A 14,288-nucleotide genomic window follows, 5' to 3' on the forward strand; every position below is an offset into this window, starting at 1 on the left:
TTGACATCAGCTCGAAGAGTTAGAGAACTTCAGGCATTCACAATTGTGGAACCCTTTCTACAATTCAAAAATGATGTTCTAATCCTGCGGACAAATCCTAAATTTATCCCAAAAGTTCTTTCAGAATTCCATCTGAATGAGCCGGTGATCTTAAAATCTTTCTTTCCTCGGCCCTCTACGCCAGCAGAGAGGGCGCTACATTCTTTGGAAGTTTTGAAATTTTACTTGGAACGGACAAAGCCATTCAGAAAGTCTTCTCAGCTCTTTGTCTCCTTCAGTGCTCCAAGGAGGGGATGTCCAATTTCAAAAACCTGTATTTCTAGCTGGATATCAAATGCAATCCAGTTTTGCCATCGAGAAGCGGGCAAGCCTCTGGAGCGCACAGTTCGTGCTCCTTCTAAGAGAGCGATGGCTTCATCAGTGGCCCTCTTCTCAGTGGTCCCGATAAAAGACATCTGTAGAGCAGCAACTTGGAGCAGTATCCATACCTTCACTCGGCACTACTGCTTGGATTCTTCGGTGAAGGAGGATGCAGCAGTGGGTCAAGCAGTCTTGAGGAACCTTTTCCAATAAGACGGTGAGCTTTCCTTACTATCCCGCCTTCCTATTTGGCATATTTTGTATCACTAATGAGTTGTTCTTCTGCTTGGTATGACAATGTATATATATATATGCAAAGAACAAAATATGCATTATGTGTACTGCTAGCTACTCTGATACAAAGCATGGGAATCTATGAAAGTTCCAATACTGGGGCAAGAAAACAAGTTACTTACCTGTAACTTTGGTGCCCCAGTATTGGTAACTTTCATAGATTCCCATGCGCCCACCCGCCTCCCCTGGGAAAGCTCAGCCTTCAGCAGATGTGGTGACTGTTACACAACGGCTACGAAAATCTGAGGCTCTGAGGCTCTCTCAGGAAGGTTCTATGGGGTGAGGCTGCTCTGATTGGTTATTGCAGAAGTTTGGTCTCTTTTACAAAAAGAGGTGGATAAGCTATAAAAGGGGATGAGGCCTAGGCCTATTTTTTCACTTTTGTGCTTACTACTAGGTTATTTATTTTTACCGAGGCTCCCATTCCGACGACTGGGAATGATACAAAGCATGGGAATCTATGAAAGTTACCAATACTGGGGAACCAAAGTTACAGGTAAGTAACTTGTTGTCTTCTGATCGAATTTTGACCAAACCCAAAATGTACCAAAGGTACCAAGACGCCAGGGGCAGTCTGTAGCCAAGACACATGCCACATTCAAAGGTCCTGTGTGAGTCCCCAACGTGAATACTGAGTTCAAATGCCTACAATTGATTCTTCATCGCAGTCTCAAGAAGACACAAGATTTTTGACAAAAACACCTGTGCATTGACCTAGACATTGGCCACATTGTTCCTAGCCCACATAAAGACACCTCAGAGCCTTAAGAGGCACCCAAGGCTAAAAACCATACTTCCAGCCCCACACCGCAGACCCAGTCGCCGCCAGGGAAAAGCCCCAGCAGACATAATCTTACTTTTGAGGAAGCTAGTGCGCTTGAGCTGTGCCAGTACATTCTTCCTCATTGCAAAAAGAGCCAAACACCTTAATCACTACATAATGTTATACAAGACATGACCTCTGCTCCAGTACATGTTGAGCCAGAGAATGAAGATGAGAGGTAGAGATACCAATAACTTGTATTTCACAAAGAAAAAGGCATGGAATGTATATAGCGGATCTATGATCCAGATAACCACCTCGATCACCCATCTCTGCCTGACAAATCTTCAACCTATTATGTAGTTCTACAGAATGCAGATCTTAAGAATATGGTGCCTGTGGTAGTAGAGGAAGAAGAAAAATAGTGATTGAAATAGTCTCTAACTGAACATACAGTTCAGCACCAGCCAGTCATTAAGATGTTACTAGAAAAAGCCACAGACAATTTTAAAACTTTGACCAACTCATACTGCATTATACCACAGTTGTAGCACATATGTAAATCAGACCCCTTATACTTCAGCGGTCACTTCCCACCCATCTTTACGGTTACCTACACAAGCCCTTAAAAGTCCCCTCAAACAGGAGGCTGCGAACAAACTTTTGCAAGACAAGGAAAGCAAGCACATAGATCCTGCTTGAAAAACGAATGTGATGGGGACAGCAACCCTTATGTTTTGCTCAACAGATAAAAATGAGTCTAATCGAAATATATAGGAGCTCCTCTGCATATTCCTAAATGGCAGAAACATGTAATAACTAAGAGGAAGACTATTTACTATGCAAGCATTTGCTCTGCCCTTGATGAGGCCAAAACAGCTTGTTGCCAAATCATTCCAACATTCTCCTATAGCACAGTGCCTGACTCTGCATTTCAAGGTTTAAAACTGAAGTTCAGCACCATCTCCTCATTGTGCCTTTTGTCAGAGAGCATCTATTTAGCCCACAGTATAGATAAAAATCTATAACGGTAAAATCAATGAAAAATAAATACGGACAGCCAAATATGTAGTAATAAAACAAGACATTTCAACTCTTATACTGCAGTGACAGTACAATATTGTTCCACAAACCAACTTAAGGGTTTGCTTTGCTTCCACTCCTTAGTTCTCCCAAAATTCAAGATGGGCATTTCAAGATGGATTGTACGATGCAACCACGTCTGTTATGCACATCAAAATGGGTATTAACTAACACCCTGGTACACACAACAATCAAGATAGGATCTACTATGGCCTTTCTAGGTAATATCCGTCTTATGAACATTTGTAAGGCGGAACACTTACACTAAACACTATTCTGTTGACATCCAGCAAGGGGAGAATCACAAGACTTTCAAATAGAATTAGAGCATTTTTTTGTAACAACGGTAAGTGAAATGGACATTATGTGACCTGCAACACATGCGGCAGACAGAAACTTTATTTGCTTGCAGCTCCTAGTTTACAGCGTATCCTGTTGTATGTTTGCATCTACCACCCACCACCCTCTCTGATTGAAAAGTATTAACCTTACAACTTTGCTTTACACAGCTTCTATACTTCACATCACTCAAACACACCTGTTTGCATGGTTGGGACATAGGGGAATAAAAAAATCTAGGATGGATTCTGGAAACTGAAAACATGGCGGTTTTGGAAGCATGATTATTAGTCATTCTCAAAACCAAAACAAATGATTTCGAGAAAAGATGGCAGGAGAGTCCACAGCACGTTAGCTACCTCAAAATGGCAGCTGTATACCAGGGATCTCCAACCTTTTGTGTGGTGAGAGCTACTTCTGATCAATGAAAATAATTGTGAGCTACGGAAGCCAAGCCACTCACGCAATGTTACCCGATACCCCCATGCCCAGTTTCATCTAATCCAAATGCCAATAGAGCCAAAGACTATAGTTTGAACAAAATTGACTAGGGGCACAGTGACAGGGCTGCCATTTGTGTCAGTTACAGCATGGTCTTTGGGGATGTGTGAACATGTGTTGTATGTACATGTGGCACAGGACCTACCTTTCGCCATATGTGGCACTGTTACATGTATGACACAAACATAATACCATTTTTTTAAATGGGAGAAATTTTAAGTGTAGAAAAATGTTGTGCAAAAAGTACTCATAATATGGAACATTTTTCTGCACTTAAAGTTCTACATATTAAAAATTGGCTGTAATTTTCAGTTATAAATATGAAACTGTCTACCAGCTACAGGAAGCAAGATGCCCGCTCTGTGTAAATGCAACTCTTTGAAATGGGAGAAAAATATACTGGTTAATTTTGTTTATATGGATTCCATAAAACTTATTTAAATGTTCTCCCATTTCAAAGTGTCAGATTTACAAACAGCAGGCATCTTGTACCCAGTGGCATGTAGACACAATGCCATATTTATAACAGAAAAAAACAGCAATTCATTTAAATAGGAGAAATTTTAAAGTGAAGAAAGATGTTACCTAAAATATTAATACGTAATTGGCTTAATTGAAAGTGGAGAAAAACATTGACTCAGTGTTTCATAGAAATATTTTTATCCACTTTGAAATTCTCCCATTTAACTAACAAATGATAGTATTTTTCAGTTCTAAATATGGTACAATGTCTACCTGCCTCTGGGAGCAAGAGGCCTGCTATTAGGGAATGCAACACTTTGAAATGAGATAAAATATAAGAGTTAACTTAATCATTAAGTTAACTCTTCATTTTAATGTTCTTCCATTTAACAACATTCAGAAACATCATTTTGTTCTCATAATCCAATATTGAGTTGACAAAGACTTTATTTAAGATTTAAATACCTCAGTGCTTCAGTTCTTCATCTCTCTACCCTGAGTCATAAATCTGCTCATTTTCAGGCTCTGCTATTTGCAGCCTGAAGATAATGCAAAATAAACACAGCCTTCCCTGGACTTTAACAAGACAATGCAACCGTGTGCTTCTTTAAAAATTAACTCAAGGCTATGAACTACTCTGAAGGTGTCTCTGAGTTACTGATAGCTCGTAATCCACTGGTTTGAGACACCTGCTGCAAACTGATTGTTACATTGTTTTCCTTATATTACATGTGTTCCATGTTTTCTTTTCACCTGTCTCTGTTTGGAAGTTGTAACCAGTTAATTCTCAGGGTAGTGTGGATAAGAGAAAAGGTTTCAGTTTTTGTTCAGTGTTGTGCTTTACATTTATCCCTGGTAGGCAGGAGTGTGGCTGCTTAAAGTCTAAGGACATGCGTGTAATCTCTGTAGTCTTTTCATAAAACGCCTGAGCTCATCCCATTGGTTTTGGGGTATTTCTGTGGACTGCAGGCTTCTGTTATTAAGGAGCTTGTGTGAATTATATAATCTGTGCTGTGATCGAAGCAGCATCTGGGGTTTTGCATGAACCTGACTTCCCCTTGACTGGCTGTGAAGCTAATTTGACATTTGATGATTGCAGCTTTTGGTTATAATTTGTAGATCTCAGTGTGATACTGGTCTGTCAGGTTGCTGAACAAAGACAATTATTGGTGTCCGAGAGATTAAGGTACATTCTCACTGAATTCCATTATTTTCTGGAGTTCACCTTGCTTACTGCAGACTTTGTCTAGTTTGCTGCTATATCTACCATAATGCACGGGTAGCCCTGACCAAAGAGCTGTGTTGATTAAAGATGGCTATTGTTTCTATGAACAACTGGAGTTCTGCAGTTACCTTCGAGGTTTGTGGGTGGTGGCATTTGCTATTTCAGCACCTGGTCAGCCGAACCTGGTTAGGTGTGATATAAATGCAGGTGGTGTGTTCTTCAGTAATTTCTGTGCACAGGCAATTTTGGCTTGTCCATGTGGTGGCGAAAAGGTCTGGACAGAGGAGATATTAATATTTCATGTTCGCACAGATGGGACATTCCTCCTGTTAGAGTAGTAGATTCATATGTGGCATCTTGTGTAAACAGTTTTCCTTAAGGTAGCAGATGATTTACCATGCTGGCTCACCAGATAATATATAACAAGGTGGTGTCACTAGGTTAATTTTGTGTGGAAATACATTTTTGGGATGATGTTGGGTACATAATGTCTGTGGTAAGAGCATAGTCCCCACTCAACACAAACGGCTCTACTGGGTCTTCTTCATTGTTCCAGAAGTGATCCTGTGATCTCTCTCTTGTTATGCAATTAGTACCACATGCGTAGGCACGCATAATTTCTGGGCTAAAGAAGTTATTATATAAATCATAACACAAGCAGATTAACCTTTATTGTGTACGCTTCAAAAGGAAAAATAGGCTGAGTATCTTTAAGGTATATTTAACTTTAGTCTGATCCAGAATCAGGTAGAATGTATTTTCAAGATTGTTAAATCGTATGTGAACAATTTGATAGCTTCGCATTCCCTTCAATTTGAGGTAAGCATTGGTGAGGGTTGGCCTTGGAGATATGGGGCATATTTCTGGGTGGTAAATGGGGATGCATTTAAACATTTCAGTTCATCTGGGTCAGTTTGTGGAATGAGGCTAATTCTATTATTATGCTGAGGTTGTGATAGTAGGTGGTCATGGACGACTAGAGGGATGTACCTACTAATATGTGAGTGCTCAATATACTATTTGTAAGTCCTAATGTGACTGTGGTTATCATTGATGTTTCTCTGAACCTATTTCTGACACTGCCCATGTGAATTTTCCTTGTTTATTTTTATTCTTATATTATGTAAAGTTATTTTTATAAAGTAGGGCTTGGAAGGCAGCATCTGTTGCAGATGGTAGTACCCTCAATTTTCATTTTCACATTTTGTCGGAGTTTTAGCTGTAAAGACGCCTTAGCCCGTGGGCTCACTTAGTTACTCATCTTTTTCTGTTGACCTTTAATGTTCATTCTCTTCCTAGGAGAGCCCAGTGTTGGGTACCAGTGGACAAGAAGAGCTGTCTAAGAGACTATCTGAACTTGAGCTCAGAAGGGAATTTTTGAGTGCCATCGGAGACGACCAGGACTGGTTTGATGAGGACTTTGGGATCAGCTCCCAAAAGGTTCAGCCAACACAACCAGAAGCTCCACTGCCAGAACTTGAGCCAGCCATTGTGAAAGCCCACGAGGAGCCCATCCTCGCTGTGCCACACACCATAGCTGAGGTTGAAGGATTGGTACGAACAGCTACTGAGGAACTTTGGATAAAGAAGCAACAGGGTTATGATCTCCAAAGCATCAGTCTTCCCTCAGACTTTACAGATAGTAGTACCAAAGGAGATGACCTGGAAAGTGTCAGCAGACGTGTATACAAACAGGTTTGTTACACACTAAAGAGCTTATAACTGTGGTAGCTCAGTGCAAGCTTGTTAATACCTAGTGGAAAAAAGACTAGTGTCAGTGATAGTGAGTTACAGATCTGTTACTGTGAGTGATCAGGAATTTATTGGGGTCGAGGTCACAGGATTCATGGTACGGGCAGTGGAAAGTTATGCACAGTTAGTAGTAAGTGGAAAGGTATTTGGAGTCATACAGTAGAAGGTTGCCAATAGGGATATGAGTAGCTGCCTAGATTAGTCTTCAGGATTATCAATGGTTTATGTCAGCCCCCTAGTGATCAGATTGGTGGAAGAGGGCATATCACATCAAAAAAGAATGGCCTAAAGTATTGTAAAGAAGGGAACCGTCATGTTATTGCTAGGGTGAGTGGCATCCACATTGATGAGCAAAATTGATATGTGATTCTATAGTTGTGGTTTCAGTGATACCATTGGTCATGCAAGTTGTCTAAAGTGGTGGAGCATTACGTTTTGGAGAGGGTTCTCAAGAGTTGCCCATTGAGTGTTTGCCCAGGGAGTACATAGTGAAGCACTTGTATTCAATAGGAACATTGTGTGACAGACCTAGATATTGATTAATCTGATGGAGTTGTTTTCTCTTAACTTCTTTTCTGAAGGCTGTGTTTGACTTGACCAGAGAGATTTTTGGGGAGATATTTGCTGATGATCCCAACTTGCACCAGCCTGTCTGGATGAAGCCATACAGGGCCACATCTGCATACTACAGAAGAGTAAAAAATCCAGACAACTTGGAGGAGATCAAGGTATGAAATATACTGATGAATCATCTGAGTGAGTTGAATAACTTGAAGACCGGGAACTCTCTTGCTTTTTCCCTGCTGGGCTAGTACCTGCTGAATAGTACTGCATACTATTTGTCCTTCTGTGCTAATTTATGCTACCGGCGCCTATAAATGTCCTGCACTTTCAATTGTTGAGGCCTACACCAAAATGTGCGGGTGGGTCATTGTATATTTCTCGCCCTTTACAGTAAATTGAGATAAAGATTTGTTAGAAAGTTAGCTTGAATAGGTTTGCACTGTCAGTTTGCTCATTCTTATCAGGAACAGAGGCTGTTGCAATCTCATAGCAATAGTCATTCAAGTCTCTTCCTACTGGAGAGACTTTGTCACTTGAGTTCTCCTAAGTATATATAGGGGACACTTGCAAAGCAGTAATGTGGGGGGCTGGGGGTTTTGTTCATGGTAATAAATTATCCATCATTACAGCCAGCATGATTGGAAGTGTTTTCTATTAGTGGGAAACCCTCACAAAACTACTGGAGTGCCCCCCATAGTCCCTTCTGCTGTGCTATTTTATGTTTGCAGGATTATTCTCTTGAAACTGTAGCAGAGCTATTTATAGGGTTGACGCTCTCCCTTGTGTTCTCTGCTTGTATTTCATCTTCTGGATTATATCTTGTTGATATATGCTATTTTCCTTGCCTTGACCCAAAATAGTTTTCCACGATGACCATTCAAAGATATTAATAAGATTTTGGCTTTCTATCAGTGGGCCTTGACCATGCCACCTCCCCAATATCCAGAACTCTTATGCGCTTTTTGGAGGGCAAAGCAATCCAGTTTTTCCTCCAGACCTGTGGCCTATTTTTTCCTGAGGGGCTTTTCCATAATCCTTAAAGGCCATGCCACTAAAGCTAAGATCTATGGGAACATGCAGAAAATATTAGGAACTGGCCGCTTGGCGATGAAAGCATGATTTTCTTTCTCTTGTCCTTAAGCTGCCAATTATTCTGATGAATACTTATAACAACAGATTCCTTAACTTTAATATCCTCAGGCGCCATACTCGATCTGGGCACTCACACATCAGGGCTCCTGTGCATCGGTAGGCCGCTCTGTGTAGCTCTGGGTTGACTTTGTTCCATATGAAAGTGGCGAATGGAGCCGCATATTAGCATCACCCCTGTGTGCTGACGTCCATTCCTTTCTTCCTGCACCTTCAATTGTGGATCTGGAGCTCCCTTCCCCCTTTTCCTTGTCAGTTGAAAGTTTTTGTCTTTAGTAGTGTGTAAGGGAACTAAGTCCCCTCCAAAAACTGCAGGATTTAATTATGCTGGAACTGTTGCAAGCAAATGTTTGTGTCAGATAGGCACAAGGAATGCCTTTGGTGTTTGGGCTCAGGACACAGCTTCAAGTCGTGTGAGGAACGCACCCTCACGAATCCAAATGTAACCCATGAACGTGAAGCTAAGTTGTTTGCTGCCAAACATCAGAAGAAACCTGCTTGAATCCGAGAGGGCATATTTGTTCCCACTCCCGAGATCATTCCTGCAAGAGGTCCTGGTTGCTGTCTAAGTCTTCAATTAAGACCAAATCATAGTCAAAGAGGCAAGACAAGTGTTAGTCTTTCCCTATGCCTCCACTCTCTATTTTCAAAGAAGTCGCAAGGACATCAGTGTGCCACTTCGCCTTCCTCCCAATCCACTGAGGAGCAGATTGCACAGTTAGTCCAGATGCACCCTAGGTTCCGCATTTCCACAACAAATCGAGGTCTTTAGTAATGCCATGTATCTGAAACAAACAGGTTAGTGTTAGATTTCTTACCTTAGAATATCCCCAGGCGTCAGACTGGATCCTGAAAGTTTTGCGTAGCAATACCCCTGCGCCTCGGTAGGCGTCATCTGCGGCTCCGCGTCCGTCGTTGGTGCCGGGATGACGTCCCCGGAGTACTTAGACGCCGCCCTCGCGCGCTGACGTCAATGCTTTTTTCCACGCCAGCAAGTGCAGATCCGGGAAGAGCAGTACTCCTTAGTCACTTTTTGACTAACTTTTTTCGATCTATTTTGGATTTGGTCGAGTCGTTTATCGACTCCGGTGCCGGTAGGGATGCCCGGGTTCAAGCCCTGTTACGACTGTAGCCGACTGATGTCGGTTACCGACCCCCACCGTCGGTGCCTTTATTGCCTCGGGCCGACCATGATGACAAGTCGTGCCCGACTGCCGGGCCTTGACGTCGAAAGTTAGGCGGGAGCGGTCCTGTAAGCGACTCTAGCTCCGGCAGTCGGCCCCGCGCCGCTCGAGGTCCCGGTCCAAGAGGAGGTCGAGGAAATGGTTGCGGGGCCGCAGTCATCACAGCTCGGCGAGTCGACATCACTGGTCAGGTTCAAAGTCCTCAGGCAAGTCGAGGCACAAGAAGTCGAAGAAGAAACATCGCTCTTCTGACTCCCCCGGACTCGTGGGACGCGGACGGGGGTTCGGGCGACACCGCCGGAACCCCAAGCCCCGTGTCCAGCTCCATACCCGCCGGTCCCTGGGCTGCACGCGACGCCAGAGATCAGCGCCTTCCTCACGGCCATGAGGTTGCGCTTCCCTCCGCCAGATTCCGCTGGGGCGCCTTCGGGCCCCGTGGATCCGTCTGGGAGCCCAAGTGGGCCGGCGGCTCCGGCCCTGGCGCCGTCGAGTGCTTTGGCCCCGGCGTCGTCGACGACACCAGTCCCGAAGCTGCAGGGCCCCTCAGGATCCAGGCCTGGATCCGTAACTTCGCCGGTCGACCTCACGACCCCTCCGCCGGCGCCGTCACGAAGGGTATCGCCCACAAAGCTGTCTCCGGACAACGTCGTCCCCGGTCCGGATCCGGCGTCAGACCGGCGCCGTCCTCAGGTCCGCCAACTTTTTGGCTGATGTCCAGGCCACGCTCATGGGCATGCCGTTCGATGGCAGTTGCCTTTTTGGCGATAAGGCAGACCGTGCGCTTGAGCATTTCAAGAACTCCAGGGCTACGGCCAAGTCCTTGGGCTTGTTAAGCCAGCGCCAGCAAACTTCTGCCTTTCGCCCCTTTCGTGGCCAAGGAAGGGGCGCCCCTTCACGTCCTGCCAGCCACAGGCCGCAAAACCAACCTCAGCTCGCTGGCGGACGTGGGAACCGCTGTGGCGGTGCCAGGGGACAACGGCAAGGCCAGTCCACATCCACCCCCGCAGCATCCGCCTCAAAGCCCTCCTAGTCCGTGCTTTCAGGCCAACTCGATGCCAGTAGGGGGCAGGGTTCGCCATCACCTGCTCCACTGGTGCACTATCACATCGGACAGGTGGGTGCTGCAAATCGTCCGAAGGGGCTACTCCCTCCCGTTCGAGGCGACCCCTCCAGCCATGCCACCTCAGTACCACTGCATGTCAGGGGATCACTTGAAACTTCTGCAGGGGGAAGTTGCAGCCCTTTGACCGCGTTCCTGGGCCAGAAGTAGGACGTGGTTGCTACTCCCACTACTTTCTGGTACCCAAGAAGGGCAAAGGAGGCCTACGCCCTATCTTGTACCTACGGAGCATCAACAGCTTCCTCTGGAAGGAGCAGTTCAAGATGCTGACCTTAGCTCGTGTCCTAGCTGCCCTAGACCCTGGAGACTGGATGGTAGCGTTGGACTTGCAGGACACATATTTCCATATCCCCGTCCTGCCGGCCGACCGGTGATACCTGCGGTTCACGGTAGGCCCGAGCACTTTCAGTTCACTGTGCTCCCCTTTGGCCTTACCAGCGCCCCTCGGGTGTTCACGAAAGTGATGGCGGTGGTCGCAGCTCAACTGCGCAGATCGGGGGTGTCAGTCTTTCCCTATCTCGGTGCCTGGCTGTTTAAGGCAGGCTCGTCCCAGACAGTCGTCAGCCCCACCTCCAGACTACGGCCGACCTCCTGCACCTGCTGGGGTTCTCCATCAATGTGCCGAAGTCACACATGTGCCTCTCTCAGAAGCTCCTCTTCATTGGAGCGGTTCTGGACTCGGCGCAGTTTTACTTTTATCCTCCTGAACAGCGGGTTCAGGATATTCAGGCTCTGATTCCGATCTTTCAGCCTTTATCCCGTGTCTCTGTCAGGTTGACGCTGCGGCTTCTAGGGCTGATGGCCTCCTGCATCCTTCTGGTGCATCACACCAGGTGGCGGATGCGGGCTCTGCAGTGGGACCTGAAGTTTCAGTGGGCCCAGCATCAGGGCAACTTGTCCGACCATGTCTTGATCTCGGAGGGCACTGCAAGGCAGTTGCAGTGGTGGCTCACGAACTGCGATTGGGTCAGCGGAAGATCCCTCACCCTACCCCAACCGGAGCACGTAATTGTGACGGATGCGTCCCTCCTGGGCTGGGGGGGCCACATGAGAGAGGCAGAGATCAGAGGCCTCTGGTCTCCGGCGGAGTCCCGGCTCCATATCGACCTTCGGGAGCTGCGGGCGATCCGACTTGCACTGAAGGCATTCCTCCCCTCTGTCCGGGGGAGTGTAGTGCAGGTGTTCACCGACAACACCACCGCCATGTGGTACTCCAACAAACAGGGCGGGGTGGGGTCGTGGACTCTTTGTCAGGAGGCTCTGCGCCTCTGTCAATGGCTGGAACGCCAGGGCGTAACCCTGGTGGTTACACACATGGCAGGTTCTCTGAACGCCAGGGCGGACAAACTCAGCCACCGGTGCATGATGAATCACGAATGGCGTCTCTTTCAGCAGTGGGGAGAGCCTTGGTTGGATCTATTCGCCACCGAAGAGAATGCGCAGTTCTGCTCGTTGGAATTTCCAAGGCGACACTCGCTCAGTGACGCTTTTCGTCGCGAGGGGAGCTGCGGTCTGTTGTACGCCTTTCCGCCTATATTACTTCTGCCCAGAGTGCTGAAGAAGATCAGGCGCGACCGGGCCCAAGTCCTCCTTGTGGCTCCGGACTGGGCACGAAGGTACTGGTATCCGGAGCTACTCAGCATGTCAGTCGATCCCACGATTCGTCTGCCTCTTCAGGAGGACCTTCTGTCGCAGCAGCAGGGTACGATCCTCCGCCTGAACCTGTCCAGCCTCCACCTCAATGCGTGGAGATTGAGCGGCGGCAGTTGAGGCTATTTGACTTGCATCCTGAAGTCTGTGATGTGATTCTGGCTGCCAGGTGTCCATCCACAAAATCGGTATACTCCTGCAGGTGGATCAAATTTGTGGCATGGTGCACAGCAAAGAATGAATATGAACTAGTGACTGACGTCATTAGACCCTGCCCGCACTACCTGCAGCAGAAATCCATCTGCCTATATAAACTGCAAACTTGTAATGCTTATTTGTTAATACAAACTTTTAACCGTGACCAATCATTTCAAAATTTCAGAATTTTAAACATACTGTGTATACATTTGGAATAAACAGTCAGTGTTACTTGGTCTTATTCTAGACATTAAATTTGCTGTCTAAACAAAAAAAGTAAATTGGAATAAACAAATAATCCAGTCCCAATGCATTTCGGGAGTATTTCCCTTAGTCAGGGGCGCTGAAAAACATAATATAATATACATATATAAACATTGGTTAAACCGACATTCAGCACTTGCAATAGTACAACAGTGGATTCACATTAAATCGTACACAATTAATCAAGAGAAGCTTTAAACCATGGCTAATGAGTCTATTAAAATAAGGCAAACATTAAGACACACGAAAAAAAAACGTTTCATCAAACGTATAGAAAACAAGCATTAGAAATGCAATAGGTCTCACAGCATTAGAGTTAGTGCTTTTAGAATTGTTTATGGGTTTTTTTGTAAATCTTTAGCATGAGGTTGAGGGTGAGTGAGGGTGGGTGAGGGTGAGGGGTTGAGGGTGAGTGAGGGTGAGGCTGAGGTGTTGAGGGTGAGGGTGAGTGAGGGTGAGTGAGGGGTTGAGGGTGAGGGGTTGAGGGTGGGTGAGGGGTTGAGGGTGAGTGAGGTGAGGGGTTGAGGGTGAGTGAGGGTGAGGGTGAGTGAGGGTGAGTGAGGGTGAGGGTGAGTGAGGGTGGGTGAGTGAGGGTGAGTGGGGGTGAGTGTGGGTGAGTGTGGGTGAGGGTGAGGGGTTGAGGGTGAGTGAGGGTGAGGGGTTGAGGGTGAGGGTGAGTGAGGGTGAGTGAGGGTGAGGGGTTGAGGGTGAGTGAGGGTGAGTTAGGGTGAGGGGTTGAGGGTGGGTGAGGGTGAGTGAGGGTGAGGGGTTGAGGGTGGGTGAGGGTGAGTGAAGATGAGTGAGAGTGAGGGTGAGTGAGGGTGAGGGGTTGAGGGTGAGTGAGGGTGAGTTAGGGTGAGGGGTTGAGGGTGGGTGAGGGTGAGTGAGGATGAGTGAGAGTGAGGATGAGTGAGAGTGAGGGTGAGTGAGGGTGAGGGTGAGTGAGGGTGAGGGTGAGTGAGGGTGAGGGTGAGTGAGGGTGAGTGAGGGTGAGTGAGGGTGAGTGAGGGTGAGGGTGAGTGAGGGTGAGGGTGAGGTGTTGAGGGTGAGTGAGGGTGAGCGTGAGGGTGAGTGAGGGTGAGGTGTTGAGGGTGAGTGAGGGTGAGTGAGGGTGAGGTGTTGAGGGTGAGTGAGAGTGAGGGTGAGTGAGAGTGAGGGTGTGTAATATCAATACATCTAAGTCACGTACATACAACACATATGGCATTACAAATGCTATAGGTGTCACATTTGCGAAAGCTAAAACTATTGGCATTGCAAATGACAAAGCTATTAATTTAGCTATTTTCAAAACCAATACATAAATACAACATTTTTCATTTACAATACCAATAGCTCAAACGTTCCTAATGCGAGACCTATTGCATTGCAAATGCTTGT

The 14,288-nt window shown here is 46.2% G+C and overlaps 1 protein-coding gene across 2 annotated transcripts in view; it reads left to right on the forward strand.

The window, feature by feature from the left end:
- CEP350 (centrosomal protein 350) overlaps nucleotides 1–14,288 on the forward strand; it is a 1,459,870-nt gene that overhangs the window by 1,378,464 nt on the left and 67,118 nt on the right. For both annotated transcript variants that reach the window (XM_086955422.1, XM_086955428.1), the window contains 2 exons: nucleotides 6,327–6,722; nucleotides 7,361–7,507. In XM_086955422.1, coding sequence (XP_086811548.1) covers nucleotides 6,327–6,722; nucleotides 7,361–7,507 — 543 coding nt within the window. The remainder of the gene's footprint in view (nucleotides 1–6,326; nucleotides 6,723–7,360; nucleotides 7,508–14,288) is intronic.

Source organism: Lissotriton vulgaris, chromosome 1_1 (assembly GCF_964263255.1).
Source record: "Lissotriton vulgaris chromosome 1_1, aLisVul1.2, whole genome shotgun sequence".
Classification (NCBI taxonomy): Eukaryota; Metazoa; Chordata; class Amphibia; order Caudata; family Salamandridae; genus Lissotriton; species Lissotriton vulgaris.